The 15,477-nt window shown below is 39.0% G+C and overlaps 1 protein-coding gene across 4 annotated transcripts in view; it reads right to left on the bottom strand.

Moving 5' to 3' along the window:
• Acaca (acetyl-CoA carboxylase alpha) overlaps positions 1–15,477 on the bottom strand; it is a 267,019-nt gene that overhangs the window by 163,656 nt on the left and 87,886 nt on the right. For all 4 annotated transcript variants that reach the window (XM_052193828.1, XM_052193827.1, XM_052193825.1 and 1 more), the window contains 6 exons: positions 14,993–15,131; positions 8,011–8,120; positions 6,794–6,875; positions 5,064–5,162; positions 2,429–2,535; positions 927–1,037 (listed from right to left, as the gene is read on the bottom strand). In XM_052193828.1, the coding sequence (XP_052049788.1) occupies positions 927–1,037; positions 2,429–2,535; positions 5,064–5,162; positions 6,794–6,875; positions 8,011–8,120; positions 14,993–15,131 (648 nt within the window). The remainder of the gene's footprint in view (positions 1–926; positions 1,038–2,428; positions 2,536–5,063; positions 5,163–6,793; positions 6,876–8,010; positions 8,121–14,992; positions 15,132–15,477) is intronic.

The raw sequence follows: 15,477 nt of genomic DNA on the forward strand, positions 1-15,477 counted from the left end.
GGGCTGCAGAGATGGCTCAGCAGTTAAGAGCACTGACTGCTCTTCTGAAGGTCCTGAGTTCAAATCCCAGCAACCACATGGTGACCCACAACCTTCCGTAATGAGATCTGATGCCCTCTTCTGGTGTGTCTGAAGACAGCTACAGTGTATTTACATATAATAAATAAATAAATCTTAAAAAAAAAAAAAAAGACCTGTGCCCAGTTTTCTTTTTTCTGACACATATTTTCCTGAGTATTGGTAGAAGAGAAAAAAGAAAAGAAAAAAAAATTAAGCATGTGAAAGTAACTCTTAGGTAGAACAGGAAGAATTTTGTCTCCCTTTAACATCACCTATAGTATGGCCACATCAAGCAAGGCTAATGCTGAGAAACCATAGGATAAGCTCTCTGAGCACCCACACTGAGGTACACATACCATCAGGTTCCTGTGCATGGGTGGGATGGCCACACAGCATAGATGAGGGTATTGGCTGCTGGGCCAAGAAGATAGAAGACATGATAGAAACTCAAGGGACTCCAGCCAACTTTGCATGACACGAGGTAAAGTCTATCAGAGAGCCTGGCACCAGGCCAACATATGGGCAATTGATGAGGATCATCCCACCATACCATACCCTTACCTACAATGTCACAACACAGAGTGTAAAAACACTGTCTCTCCTTACCATTAAATACCATGAGCAGCATATACCATGCAGAGAAGAGCTACTTACATAAGTGAATGGAATTACATTAAATTAGATATTTCATTAATTTCCCCCATTCCTATCAATAATCAGGTAAAGGCTACGGATAAAGCTTAGATTACAAACACATAAAAATAAAAACTTGACATTTTCTATACATCTAAGGTACAGTATAAAAGAAATCACTCATCTCTGATATACATGGCAGCTCAAACAAGCAAACTCAACTTGTACTCTACCTGTCTGAAGAGGTTAGGGAAGTCATCTGCATTGTTAACTTTTCTGATTCCCTTCCCTCCTCCTCCCTCTGAGGCCTTGATCATCACTGGATATCCAACTTCCTCAGCTGCCTTCAAGGGAAAAAAGAAAAAAGAAAAACAGTTATATTAGTAGAGAAACGTCTCCATTTAAGAATACAGTCATTAAAGAGCTGGGCATAATGGCACACACCTTTGACCCCAGCACTTGAAAGGCAGAAGCAGGCAGATCTCTGTGACTTTGAAGATAGCCTGGTCTGCATAGTGAGTTCCAGGACAGCCAGGACTATATAGAGAGATCCTGTCTCAAAAATAAATAAACCCTGCAGCCCTACACACTCGGCAACTCACAAGTACCTGAAACTCCAGCTCCAGAAGATTCGATCTGGCCTCTTAGGGTACCTGCACACACATACACATCTAGTAAAAATTGTCTCCATGGATCTCTGAGACCCTTAGCTGTGGCAGACCTTGATTCTACTTGGTTTAGACACTGTCTCTTCTTCACAGCTTCATATGCTGAGTTAGCACACCCTCAACTCCAGTTACAGATGCCCTGCCCTGCTTTCACAGGCAATGCACACACCTGATGTGCAGATATACATGCAGACAAAATACCTATACAAAAAACTTTTAAAGAGAGAAAACAAAGAATAACTTGCCAAAGTCAGTAAGGCAGACCTTTTAAAAAAACGTAATATCAGGGAAATGTGACACAAGCACATTTCTACAGAGATGAAATATAATTAGAGTTATGATACTATCAGCCTCTCTCCTTCATTCCTCCTCAAGGGGAAAAGTTATTTGACTGGCCAGTTTGGAAGGAAAAATGGGCATGCTTGCTCAATTGCTTCTTCTGAAGTCAGCCCACAACACACAACACATACTCTTTGTGAGCTAGATTTCAGCCATGTAACAAGCAGAATGGTAAGAGCTTTTTCTATGGAAAGAAGTCTTGTTATTTAGCACTGCCAGTTACCAGATGTGAGGGAGGAACCTTGCTAACTAACTCTCCATTCATCCTATAAATTTCATTGTTGCTATATACATAAGCCATTTTTTGGTTTGGTTTTTTTTTTGGATTTTGGTTTTTGTTTTGTTTTGTTTTTTTTGGCAAATACCTCTATAACAATAAAGCTGACATTCTGACATCTACCTGCCTACTCCTCAAGGGGATTCACAAGGGGAAAGGGATGTTGTTGGCCATCTCTCACACAGTAACAGCTGGTGAAGAGGAAGAATCAGTACTTCCTTAAACCCAATTAACCACACAAGAACTGCTGTGCAGGTCACCAGTTCTCTTCTAAAATAAATTATTTAAGTTTAAAATCACTTCCACACTCCATACTTAAGAAATTTTTATCTTAGCCATAAGGATAAAAGTTTTACAACAGAGTTGTAAAACTCTGTTAGCATATCATGAATCTGAATTTGAATCCCTCTTTTTGTAACCAGAAATAACCACCCTGGAGTCAATAACTTACCTTTAGACCATCATCCACATCCTTCACATAGCCTTTCTCATACAGATCCTGTGGAACATTTAAGATACGTTTCGAAAAATCATTTTCTTGCCAATCCACTCGAAGACCTATAATAGACAATAATGATTTGAGACCGTCTATGAAAAGTTCGTGCCAATTTTCTGCCCACTCTCAAAGTCTACACTGGACTCACACTTGATATGTAGTGAAGATTGGTCTTCAGCTTGCAATCCTCATGCCTCTGCTTCCCGATTGCATGGAATACAAACATGTTCCACACACTTGGCTATGTCATACCATCTGTTAAATCCTATTGTATTGGCAGCTAGAGAGATGGCTCAGAAATTAAGGGCACCATCTTTTCTTCCAGAGGTCCTGAGCTCAATTCCCAGCAACCACATGGTGGCTCACATCCGTCTATAATAGAATCTGATGCCTTCTTCTGGCCTGCAGGTGCACATGCTAATAGAGTATTAATATACATAAAATAAATAAATCTTTTTAAAAAAGAGCTACTGTATTTGTCAAAATTAAAGGTAGGTCAAGCGGTGGTGGTGCACGCCTGTAATCCCAGTACTCTGGGAGGCAGAGGCAGTTGGAATTCTGAGTTCGAGGCCAGCCTGGTCTACAGAGTGAGTTCCAGGACAGCCAGGGCTACACAGAGAAACCCTGTCTCAGAAAAAAAAAAAATTGAAAAAAAAAAATTAAAGGTAGATGAGAAGTGGGATAGAAAGATACAGTAAAACCTTGATCAGTTTTTGTAGATGATAGTATTCAGCTATAGAATGGGCTAGAATTTGGGGGGCTTACACTAGAAAGAGCCAGGGGAGTGAACCTAGTTACACAAATGCAACTAGGATTGGGGGAGGGGGGAGCAGAGGGAAAGGGAAAAGGAAAAAGAGAGAAAAGCATGGCAGACTTCACACAGCAACACACTGGCAAAATACCTTCAATGTTTTCAGGCCTGCTCTAGGGCCAGAGGTCTGAGAAATAATTCAATCTTTATGAGCCTTTGGAAATGGAAATGGCCATTTTATTGGTCTCAGCAGAGTCGTGCAGTTGTGCTCCCTGAATGCCTCTGCATTCAGCTCCAAGGGGAACACTACAGTCCCTCCATTCAAACAAGAACGAATTCAACCTTTTAAACTATTTGACCCAGCAGGTCTGGAGAGGATATGGCAATCCTCTCCCTGGAGAGCCAGAAGAACAAGGATTCAAATCTTTTCAGCCTCAAGACAATGGTCATTCCTATTTTTAAAAGATTTTAGTGTGTTTGTTCTTTGTGTATGAGTACAAAAAAGGTGAAGTTCATATTATTTTGTGCTCAAAAAAAATTCACATGATACTCCAAAGAACTGGCAAGAATAAATCATTTCTCAGTTTTTCTTTTTAGCCCTTCATTTGGGAGGAAGGCGACCACTGACCTAATCTTTTGCATCCATACAAAACACTGGCAGGCATGCACACATCTAAGAAAGTAGGATCAAGGTACTTGCTGGTGAATCACATTACTTCCCAGGCACTGCTGAAGTCTTACTTCAACTAACAAGCCTGCCTCTGAAGATGCTTCCAGTTTACCCCAACCCCTACCAAAATGTTTCCTAGAGGTTCTCCAAATCAAGTTACTGTATTATTCCAGATCTCAGTTTAGTATCTACACCCAATACTCAATTTATATCCCTAAAATATGATAAAAATCACAAAAGTATTAAGCTAAGAGATTTTCTTCTTCCTGTCTGTCTGTCTGTCTGTCTGGTTTTCCAAACAGGATCTCTCTGTGTAGTCCTGGCTATCCTGGAACTCATTCTGTAAAACAGGATGACCTTGAACTCACAGAGATCCACCTGCTGAGCTACCTGTGAATTGCCTAGTGTGGATACAGGGAACTGAACTCAGAACCACTGGAAGAACAGCAAACTGTATTAACCACTGAGCCACCTGTCCAACCTTTGATGACTATATTCTCTTATTTCTAAAAATTATCTATCTATCTATCTATCTATCTATCTATCTATCTATCTATCTATCTATCTTTGAGGCAGGGTCTCTCTCTATAACCCTGGCTGTCCTGAAACTCACTATGTAAACCAGGCTGGCCTTAAACTCAGAGGTTTGCCTGCTCCTGACTCTTGAGCACGACCCCCCAGCCCCCTCCCATACCTGGCTGACATTCTATTTCTTACCAAGTATCTCAATCCAGTCTACAACAACTTAAGCCCAGGCCACATATTCTACTTAACCTCTCATACCGTAAGATATAAAGGAGAAGGCTAGAGAGATGGCTCAGTGGATAAAGTCCTTGCTGTGGAAGTGTGAGGCTCAGAGTTCAGATCTTCAGATTCCAAAAGTCAGGAAGGTACAGTGGCTACCTATAATCATAGCACTCAGGAGGCAGAGACAGGCAAGGTAGGAGTAGGTTATCTAGCTAGAACAGCTAAATCAGAAAATACTAAGTTAAGCAAGAGAGATTTCCTCAATAAGAGAACGAAGAAGGAAGGACTTTAACATTTTGGCTTTCACATATGCCCGTGTGTGTATGTGTTTGTGTGTGTGTAATGTGTTCACACATACAGATATCACACACACATATAAAAATTAACAAATAAACAAACAAAAACAAGAAATAATGTCTTACCACTGCCACTCCAGGGAAGAGTTGGGATACCTGCAGTCTGAGCCACAATAGAAGATGCAATCTTATCCCCCAAAGCCCACATGGCCTGGCTTGGAGGGCCTAAAATAAAACAAGACAAGAAAGGAACCTTAACAGCAGCATCTCTGCCTCCTTATATTTGGTACATATATTGGCCTTATAATTATTTTTTATAATTCTTTTGTCCTACTTATGACATATCGTGACCACCACATTTTGACTCATTTTTACATTGTTCCTAGAATCCAGGGTTGTACATAGGAAAAACCCAATATATAGAAATTCTATCTTTTATTTCTAAAAAACACAATTTTTGTGAATTGTGTTCCACATTAACCAAGTAACCAAGTCATTTCTCCAAAGCTAAGTCCTAAAGTAAAGCTGGTAAAATTTTAGGGTTTACATCTGAATTATACCTTAATTGGTCTTAGGAAACCTAACAAAGATTTTTTTTTCCCCTTTAATAATCTGTACAAAGCATCACCAGCATTGTGGAGGGGCCCTGACACAGAAACACCTGCAGCCACGTAACCTCCAGTTTTCCTTTTGCCATGATAAAAGGAGAAAAGCTGAACAAAATACCTCTCAAGGGTAGACTATATAATTTAAAATATATGTAAATATATAATATATAAATACATACCATGCAAAGGGGCTGATTCATATATAAGGGTACACTGCTAGTATATCATAGGAGTTAGTTACTTTTAATATCAAAAACCAAGTCCTTCTTCTACATGTTATCTTGATGTTAATGGCAAAGTTTTTAAATAGTCAGTGTTTCAAAAACCAGTCTTTTTCATGTCTTACTAACTGAAAATATCATCAAGATAAAGTTAAAAAAACAAAAAACTACAACAAAAAAAACCAAGAAACAAGTTAAGAAATGAAGGGATACCAGGCGTTGGTGGTAGTTGGTACATGTCTTGGGAGGCAGAGACCGATCTGTGAGTTTGAGGCTAGCCTGGTCTTAAGTTCCAGGACAGCCAGGATTATACAGAGAAAACCTGTCTTAAGAAACTAAATTATGAACATATTGGAGCATGTGCCCCTGTAGTATGGTGGGGCATCTTTTGGGTATATGCCTAAGAGTGGTATATCTGGGTCTTCAGGTAGAGGCCCAACAAGCAGCTGACTAGATAGAGCCAGATACTTACGCCCAACCAATGAACTGAAGTTGAGGACCCCTGTGGATGAATTAGGGAAAGGCTGGAAAAAGCTGAGGAGGAGGAGGAGGAGGAGGGCTACCCTATAGGAAGACCAGCAGTCAACTAACCCAGACCCATGTGATCTCTCAGATACTGAGCCACCAACCAGGCAGCATACACTAGCTGATATGAGGACCCTGACACATATATAGCAGAGAACTGCCTGGTCTGGCCTCAGTGAGAAAAGACACCCTAACCCTCGAGAGATCTGAAGCCCCAGTGGGTGGGGAGGCCTGGCAGGGATAGAGGGACATCCTCTTTGAGACAGGAGGTGAGGAGGAATGGGATGAGGAACTGTGGGAGGGCAGTGGGAGGGGAATAACAACTGGACTGTAAAAAAAATTAAAGTAATAAAAAAACTATATTAATTAAGGAGTTTTTAAAAAGTAGAGAAGGTTATTCTAAGAACTGCTTACTGTTTTAAAAACAAAGGAAAGTAAGACTACAGAACAGAGTATGGACAAACTGACACAAGAACGACAGGAATAGCAGCCCACGACTCACCCATGAAAGCAATGCCATTTTTTAAGAGCAGCTCCGGGAGCTTCGGGTTCTCCGAGGCATGGCCCCAGCCAGCCCACACTGCCTACAACAGAAGAAAAATGTGGATCATTCTTAAGTGATACCAGGAAGCTACAAACAGCCTTACTGTACCCAGGCTGGCCCTCCCATATGTGGTACAACAGTTCTACAGCAGCCTAGTGGTTAATTCAACTGCCATGCCTGACTGCTGGCAAACCTTCCGCAGAATAACAAGCAGTGGATTGCAGAAAAAGCCCTAAAGAAGCACAAGTCGTGCTCTTTAGGAAATGCAATTCACAGCCCTTCAGCTAGGCTCTCTAGAGCTTTCTAAAGAAACCTTGACCATCTTTACAGTCTGGTCACCCTATTCTGCCTTCCTTTCTCGGGGTGAAAAGGTCACAAGAGTCCACCAGTAGTTCTCAATCTATGGGCCTCATCCTCTTTGGGGATGGAGCAACACTTTCACAGGGGTTACATTCGACCATTAGAAAACACAGATTTAAATTATAATGTATAACAGTAGCAAAATTGCAGTTATGAAGTAGGAACAAAGTCATTTATTGTTGGAGTCAGCAGACATGAAGAGCTGTGGTAAAGGATGGAGCATTAGGAAGGGTGAGAACCACTTCATTAGAAGGTTTTCCCCCTCATTGGGCTTTAAGGTATTTATTCTAAACGTCATAAGACAATGTGAAAAGAAGAAATAATTTTCTAAAACATCAATTAAGATATTTTGTAGGAAATAGTCTTATACTTACTAGAGATGGTTTTGTACTTACTAGAGAATAAAAAGATTCTCTGAAAAATCTTTCTTGATATTCTATTTCTATTATGTGTATTTTAACTATGCCTTCCTTTCCATGTCTCTTTCCTCGTTTGTTTTAACTACTTCATACAAAGACATTTACAAATTTTCCAGGGCTAGAGAAATGGCTCAGTGGTTAAGAGCACTAGGTGCTCGTACAGCGGACCTGACTTCTATTCCCACCACCCATATGGCAGCTCACAACTGACAGTATCGCCAGTTCCTGGGGATCCAACACCCTCACATACACACATATATGCAGGCAAAACATCACTACACATAAAATAAAATATTTTTTTTAATTCCAAAAAGAGACTTTACATTAACTTCTCTGGATACAAGTCTACCCTTCTGACTACGTGTGAAATGCATGGACTTGCTTCTCGAAGCTTACTTGTACAGGTATCCTTTTAGCGATATCAAGAATCAGTTCCACATTTGCATAATTGTTGTTGTTTGGTCCTCCAGGCACTGGAACATAGTGGTCTGCCATCTTAATGTATTCTAAAGATCACAAACAAATTAATGAGAAAAACAGACATTTCTTTCAAATTATTATCATAGAGCAAAACTATGGGAAGGACAGAGACTATTCTCAATAACCACAGAATAAATGGCATAATTTAAAAATAAAAGTAGTAGGATAATTTCTATTTATCTTTCATTGGAGGTTCTGATTTTAAACCACATATTAAGGATATGTGTACTACTAAAGCAGTAGTTTTATCTTTCATTGGAGGTTCTGATTTTAAACCACATATTAAGGATATGTGTACTACTAAAGCAGTAGTTTTATCTTTCATTGGAGGTTCTGATTTTAAACCACATATTAAGGATATGTGTACTACTAAAGCAGTAGTTTTATCTTTCATTGGAGGTTCTGATTTTAAACCACATATTAAGGATATGTGTACTACTAAAGCAGTAGTTTTATCTTTCATTGGAGGTTCTGATTTTAAACCACATATTAAGGATATGTGTACTACTAAAGCAGTAGTTTTCAAGCATTTCACTTTAAAGTTATTTTTGTTTCTTCTCCATAGGAGGGAACATGGTAATTCCAAAAGAATTAGATTACACATTCAGGAGGTAATAACACTAGTTTTATAAAGTCAAGTTCAGGGAGATATAGTGACACAAAGCTGCAACTCCAGTGTTCAGCAGGTGGAGGAAAGAAAATGGCAAGTTAGCAACCTGCCTGGGCTACAGATGTTTAAAATAGATCACAAGCACCCACTGTCTATCTTGTAGATAACAAGCTCACACTCTAGCACCTGTGCAACCTTACAGAATAAAACTATAGTCAGTTTAACAACACGCTGTGCCACACACACACACACACACACACACACACACACACACACACACGCATGCTGAATTGCTCATACTTCCATCCATACTAATATCTTCTTCAGTTCTGACACCATCTGCCATTGTTTTGAAGTGCATCTCTCTGGTTACCACTGACACAGAATCTCTTTTCATATACTTAGTATACCTTTTCTTTCTTTCTTTTTTCTTTTTTTTTTTTCTTTTTCTGTTTTGACTTTTCAAGACAGGGCTTGTCTGAGCAGCTCTGACTGCCCTAGAGTGTATAGCTCTATAGATCAGGCTGGCCTTGAATTCTGCCTCTTAAAGGCATGCACCACCACAGGCCAGCTACTTTTCTATTTTAAATGTATTTCATGATTGGTTTTTGAGATAGAAATTTCCTATGCTAACCAGGCTGGCCTTGAGTTCTGGGATCAAGCGAGCTTCTTGCATCGGCCCTGAGTGCCTGGGACCACAGCCTATTCCACAACACTTACCTTATATCTTTGTTACAGGCTACTTATTCATAATTGCCATACGTTTTGTATGAATTATGTTTTCCCCTTATAGGCAGAAACTACTACCAGTGTTTTCTATTGTATCTTAAACATATTCCCACTTTTGCTTAAAAACAGCAATTAAAAATTTTTTTGAGATTTTGCTGCATATGCTGTAAGCATATGAGGTGCTTTCCTGTATTTATATCTATGTACCATGTGCGTGCAGTGCCCTCAGAGGCCAAAAGAGTGCTGGATCTCGTGGAACTTGGGTTACAGACAGGCTTTGGCTGCCATGTGGTTTCTGGGAATCATGTGGTTGCCATTTGGTTTCTGGGATCCAGGCTGAGCCATCTCTGTAGCCGCCCCAAATAGCATTTTTTTTTAGTCAAATCTACATAAGTTTTCCACTGTGGCTTAATCTTTTCTAGTAGCCCTAATGTCACCTATATCACACTCAACATACATACATACGTACGTACATACGTACATACACAGGGTTCAAAGATTTTGATACCAGCTAACAAGATTTCAAAGTTCTATACAAATCAACTCTCAATTATTCTTATTAAGGACAATAAAGAAGGTGGAAGATGTGACTCAATTGGCAGAGCATGCATGAAGACCTAGGGTTAAGCTCTAAGCAGCACATAAATTAGGCCTGGTAGTGCATATCTATATCCTAGCACTTGAGAGTAGAGAAACAATAGTTCAGAATCCTTCTCAGCTATAGCACAAATGTGAGGAGCCTGGATCCAGGAGTCTCTGTCTCCAAGAAAACAGTAAAGGAAAGAGAAGAACTGGCAGACAAAGGCAACTTGAGTGACCTAGATGGACAATGAAGGAACCACATGTATAATCCCTTAAATAAAAATGTATTAAGTTTAAATTTAAGAGGGGGGGGGAGAGGAGAGAGAGGGAGAAAGGGAGGGAGGGAGGAAGAGAGAGAAGTCTTAGGAGGCAGAAAAAAAGTCTCACATTTTAATCTTATAACCTATATTTCTCCATCAATTCCTATGTCCTATAATCAGCAGCACTATTTTGATATGCATTCTCTAAAAATTAAGGAAGTACTCCTCAAACTGCCAAGCATGCCTTATCCATTGGCCCACAAACAGACTCAACCAATGACTAACAGTAAACACTTAAGGAGGGGAGGGGACAAGAGGTTTTTTCTGTATTATTTCTCCCTACGCAGCACAACATATAGATTGTTTACACTGTATTAAGTCCTAGAGATTTAAATACATTGAGATACAGGAGAGTTGGGTATGGCAGCTCATCCTGTACTCTCAGCATCTCCGGGGTAGGCAGAAGGACTGCTGAGCCCAGGGTGGGCTTGTCTCCAAACAAACATACTATACTATTGTATACAAAGGACTTGAGTATATGCAGGCTCTGGCATCAGTATAGGGACACAGAGTAGACCTGCATAGTCACTGATGATGACTGTGCTCAAACTCATCCTATTATTTCATGAATCATTCACCTTTCCAGCTTTTCTAGACATCATACGATAATGTTATGAAATGGGGAAATGGTAACGTGGCTTGGTGGGTAAGGACACTTGCCTTGAAGCAATGCAACCTAAGTTTCATCCCTAGAACCTACATGGTTCCCATGGAACACAGACACACACACACACACATTTTAAATTACAAAACTATTATCATCCTGTCAATTTTGTCTGTTCCTCTACAGTCTTAGAGGATGAAACCCACTCTTCATGTTAATAACTAATTCTATCTAAAATTTCTGTTACAATTTGTAAAATTTTAAAAATGTTGCAAACTAAAAAATAATTATGCTGTTATACAAGTTTACAAAAGTCACAGAACTATATACTTTTGAAAGGTGACTATTATGTTAAATAAATTATACTGAATAAAACTACTAGACATCAACTTGAGTCAAATGTAAAAATCACCTGTAATTTGTATGGTTGGTACGATAGGCCTCTCTATTGTTCTATTTCTGCATGACTTGTTTCTTTCTAGAAGAGCATCGGCACAGGGGATGAGATGTTCCTTCACAGTAACAATGGCAGGCAGTTGTTTGGGATAGCCATGTGACAAGGAGTCAAAAGTAATCTTGGTCCAACCAACAGCCGTCTTGGTACTTATTCTAGGACATTACTGATTTTTTCCCCTCAGAATAAATACCAAGAAGTAGGAATTATGAGTCAGAAGATACATGTAATTTTGTCCATCTATTCTCCTGAGGCCTGTTCCTCCATCTCTTCAAGGCTACTGAGGAACTTAAGGTCTCTCCTAGATTTAAACCCCTTTGACTCCTTCCACTCAGACTATACACATTCCTGAAGTTGTTTCATTCTGAGAAGAGTGATAAATATGGTGTTCCCCTGTAGTCACAAGAGGCTGGGGTAGTAGAATCACTTGAGCTCAGGACCTCAAAGCCAGCCCAGAAAAATCACAAAATTGTCTCACTTTTTAAAACTAGTTAAAAACAAGACAAAACAAAACAAACAAACAAACAAAAAAAAACCCCTCCCTTTTCTATTGTGACTGCCTTTCTTTTTCTCTTCCCATAAGATTCCTAAAAATTGGTCCATATTGGCTCTTCATCACTTCCCCACTCCTTAATACCCTATATTAATCTTCATCCTCTTGCCGGGCAGTGATGGCACACGCCTTTAATCCCAGCACTTGGGAGGCAGAGGCAGGCGGATTTATGAGTTCAAGGCCAGCCTGGTCTACAGAGTGAGTTCCAGGACAGTCAGGGCTACACAGAGAAACCCTGTCTCGAAAAAAACCAAATAAATAAATACATACATACATACATACATACATAAATCTTCATGCTGTCATACAATATCCCACTGAAATAATTCTCCAAAGTTACCAATGGCCAATGACTTCTTCATTGCTATATGAGCATCTGGTCTTCTGGACTTGTTCATTGTTTGACTGTTGACACATTTGGCCTTTGCGTCTCTCTTTGTCTAACGGCACTAAGACTCAAAGCCAGGGCCTCATGGATGCTAGGCAGGCCTCACTCTGCCACTCAGTTACCTACCCTCAGCCCTGAACTTGTCTTTTCCCTCTTTCTTTCATCACTTTACTAATTTCTCAGCTTTGTTCATGGACTTAGCTCCCCGAGTCTGTCCCACACACTCTTCCATGTGACGTCATATTTAGCCTTCTTAGTTTTCTAGATGTTCTTTGGAAGGCAGTATTATCAACACTGCATATCTGCAATAATTCACACATCTTAAACTTCACCTGTATTTTATAACTGTTCTTCTTCAAACAGCTCTTCCTAGTTACTCAGAATCATCCATCTAATTTGTTGGTTTCTTTATTCTTTTTCTTTAAACAACAACAAGACAAAAACCTGGGGGTTAGCTAGTTCGTTCACTGGTTAAGAATGCATATTACAGCCACATGGTGGTTCACAACTATCTAATTCCAGTTCCAGGGATCAGATTCCCTCTTTGGGCCTCTGCTACCTCCTACATATACATACTGCACATAAACTCACACAAACACAAATATGCATATACACAAAACAAATAAAACTTTTAAAAAGAATCTATATCATATATATTCATACACACATTTATATGGAATATAAGGTATCCAATATGAGCATAACTGGGAATGGAAAAGGAGTGAGAGTAGAGTCATATACAGAAACTAGATACTGGGCTAGAGAGCTGGCTTAATGGTTGTTCTTCCAGGGGATGTAGGTTCACTTTCCCACATAGCAAGCAGCTCACAAGAAATCCAACACCCTTTCCTAAGCATACAAGTAGTATATAGACATTCGTGCAGTATGCATACCCATACACATAAGATGGCCTTGATATGGGAATTGATGATACTGGATAATAGGTAGATGAGATTCATTAATACTATTTTTATAAGCTCCATCTATTTTAAAATATACAACTTAAATGTCTACTATGTACATATATATCACATATACACACATACACAGAAGTAGACACATACATGTAAAAAGATAAAGTGTGACCTTTGAGGATGAAAAATCAAGGCTCTCCTGGGAAATGCTACATTGTATCTTGTATTTTAATAATATATACATACAATTTCCACATACAATTTCCAGAAAAGTGCTTACATCACACCATCATTTGCTGTTTTTACTTCCTGGTATACCCTTCGTCTCACAACTCTGACCTATTCTTGGTCAGGCATGAGTTCTTTATGAAAGTCTCTTCTTAATAAGCTTCCTAAGCATTAGATATCTCATTTCTGGGTTCTCACAGAACCCTATGATATGCTGCTATCATAGCATTTATCTCATTATATTGAAATATTTGTTTCCTAGAACAAGATCACACTGTATTCCTATTGGTCTTCATGATTATAGAATGATTAAATACATGACTAAAAGGCATAGCAGGTACAAATGGAATAGCAAAAAAGAAATCCAATAAAGTGGTTTATATTTAGTATAAGATTTCATCTTTATGAATTTCCTTTTATAGGTATACAAATGGTAGTGCAGAGAGAGAGAGAGAGAGTAAAGGATGCATGATTTCAGATACCAACATTTGCTTTTCAGCAATTTGTGACATCTGTTTCAAAATAAGATGACATAATAACTTACTTCTTAGGAATTGTCTTAATATTGTCAACATGTAGACTACATTTACAAATTTACAAACCAAAATAGGCCCTGAAAGAAGATATCTGTGTGTTTTCCGCCTTCAGATAGTGATTAAAGGTGTGTACAAAGGACTGGAGAGATGCTTCTGAGATTAAGAGCACTTGGTTTTCTTTTCTTTTTTTTTTTCTTTTTTGCAGAAGACCCAGGTTCTGTTGCTAACACCCAAGCAAGCCAACAACTGACTAACATTTCCAGAAGATCTGACAACCTCTTCCGGTCTTCATGGGCCCTGCATATACATAGTACAAACATATATGCAGGCAAAATACCCACATACATAAAATACAAACAATTAAAATGGGGTGAGGGTGGGATGGAATGGTGCATGCCTTTAATACCAGAAGTTCAAAGGCAGAGACAAGCAGATCTCTATGAGTTTGAGACCAGCCTGGTTGGTCTACATAGTAAGGTCCAGACTTGCCAAAGCTACATGATGAGACTATTTCTCAAAAAAAGAAAGTAGGGAAAGCCCATTTGGGCCCCAAGATAATACTCTCTCAGTGATAGGAACAAAAAATGGGAATGTTTATTCTACAATATTCCCTGATTCCATAAGTCATAAGGGAAACACCATTCACTTCCAAACATTTTCAGTTAGAAACACTAAAGTATTTGACCCTAACAAATACTTAATACTGGAAAAGTCATACACCTCACAGCCCAAATACTTGTGCCAAATTTCTACCTCCTAATCTCAGAATACAGGGACCTGTGTAGTTAGCTACAGCATAATCACTTTTGTATGTCTATTACTGATACATTTTATTGTTTATTTATTACTGGCGTCTTTTTAAAAGAGAAATCTTTGCAGAGGATTTCACTGGCAGTCTTGGGGATCTCCCTAGGGTAACATTCTTCTACTTACTCTACTCAATGCTTTATACCTAACATGACATAAAGCCAGGATCTCACCTGCATTGGCTTTAAGGTCTTCAGGTGTAACCATGACAACAAATCGGATTGCACGTTCATTTCGAAACATTTCATAAGACCACCGACGGATAGATCGCATGCATTTCACTGCTGCAATACCATTGTTGGCGATAAGAACCTGGGAGGTAGGGATATGAAATGGGAAATGGAAGAAAAGGTAGCCAAGAAAGGCAAAGATAGAAAAACAAGGATACATTTTTACATATCTTCCTTTGTTCAAGCAAGAACTGTTGCTAGGCCAAGTTGCTGAGAAACAACTCCTACAAGATCAAGCAATATTGTAGCATGTACTAGCTAGAACTAATAACTTTCAAACTTCATTTTCTAAAAACATTAAATCATACACTCACATTATTTATTTGTAAATAAGTCAAGCATAACTATTACTAAGGGATATAATGTATAATATATTCAATAAGAAATGGGGGAATGTTATGCTATGTGGTATTATATACTATTCTCTA

The sequence above is a fragment of the Apodemus sylvaticus genome, chromosome 10 (assembly GCF_947179515.1).
Source record: "Apodemus sylvaticus chromosome 10, mApoSyl1.1, whole genome shotgun sequence".
Taxonomy (NCBI): domain Eukaryota; kingdom Metazoa; phylum Chordata; class Mammalia; order Rodentia; family Muridae; genus Apodemus; species Apodemus sylvaticus.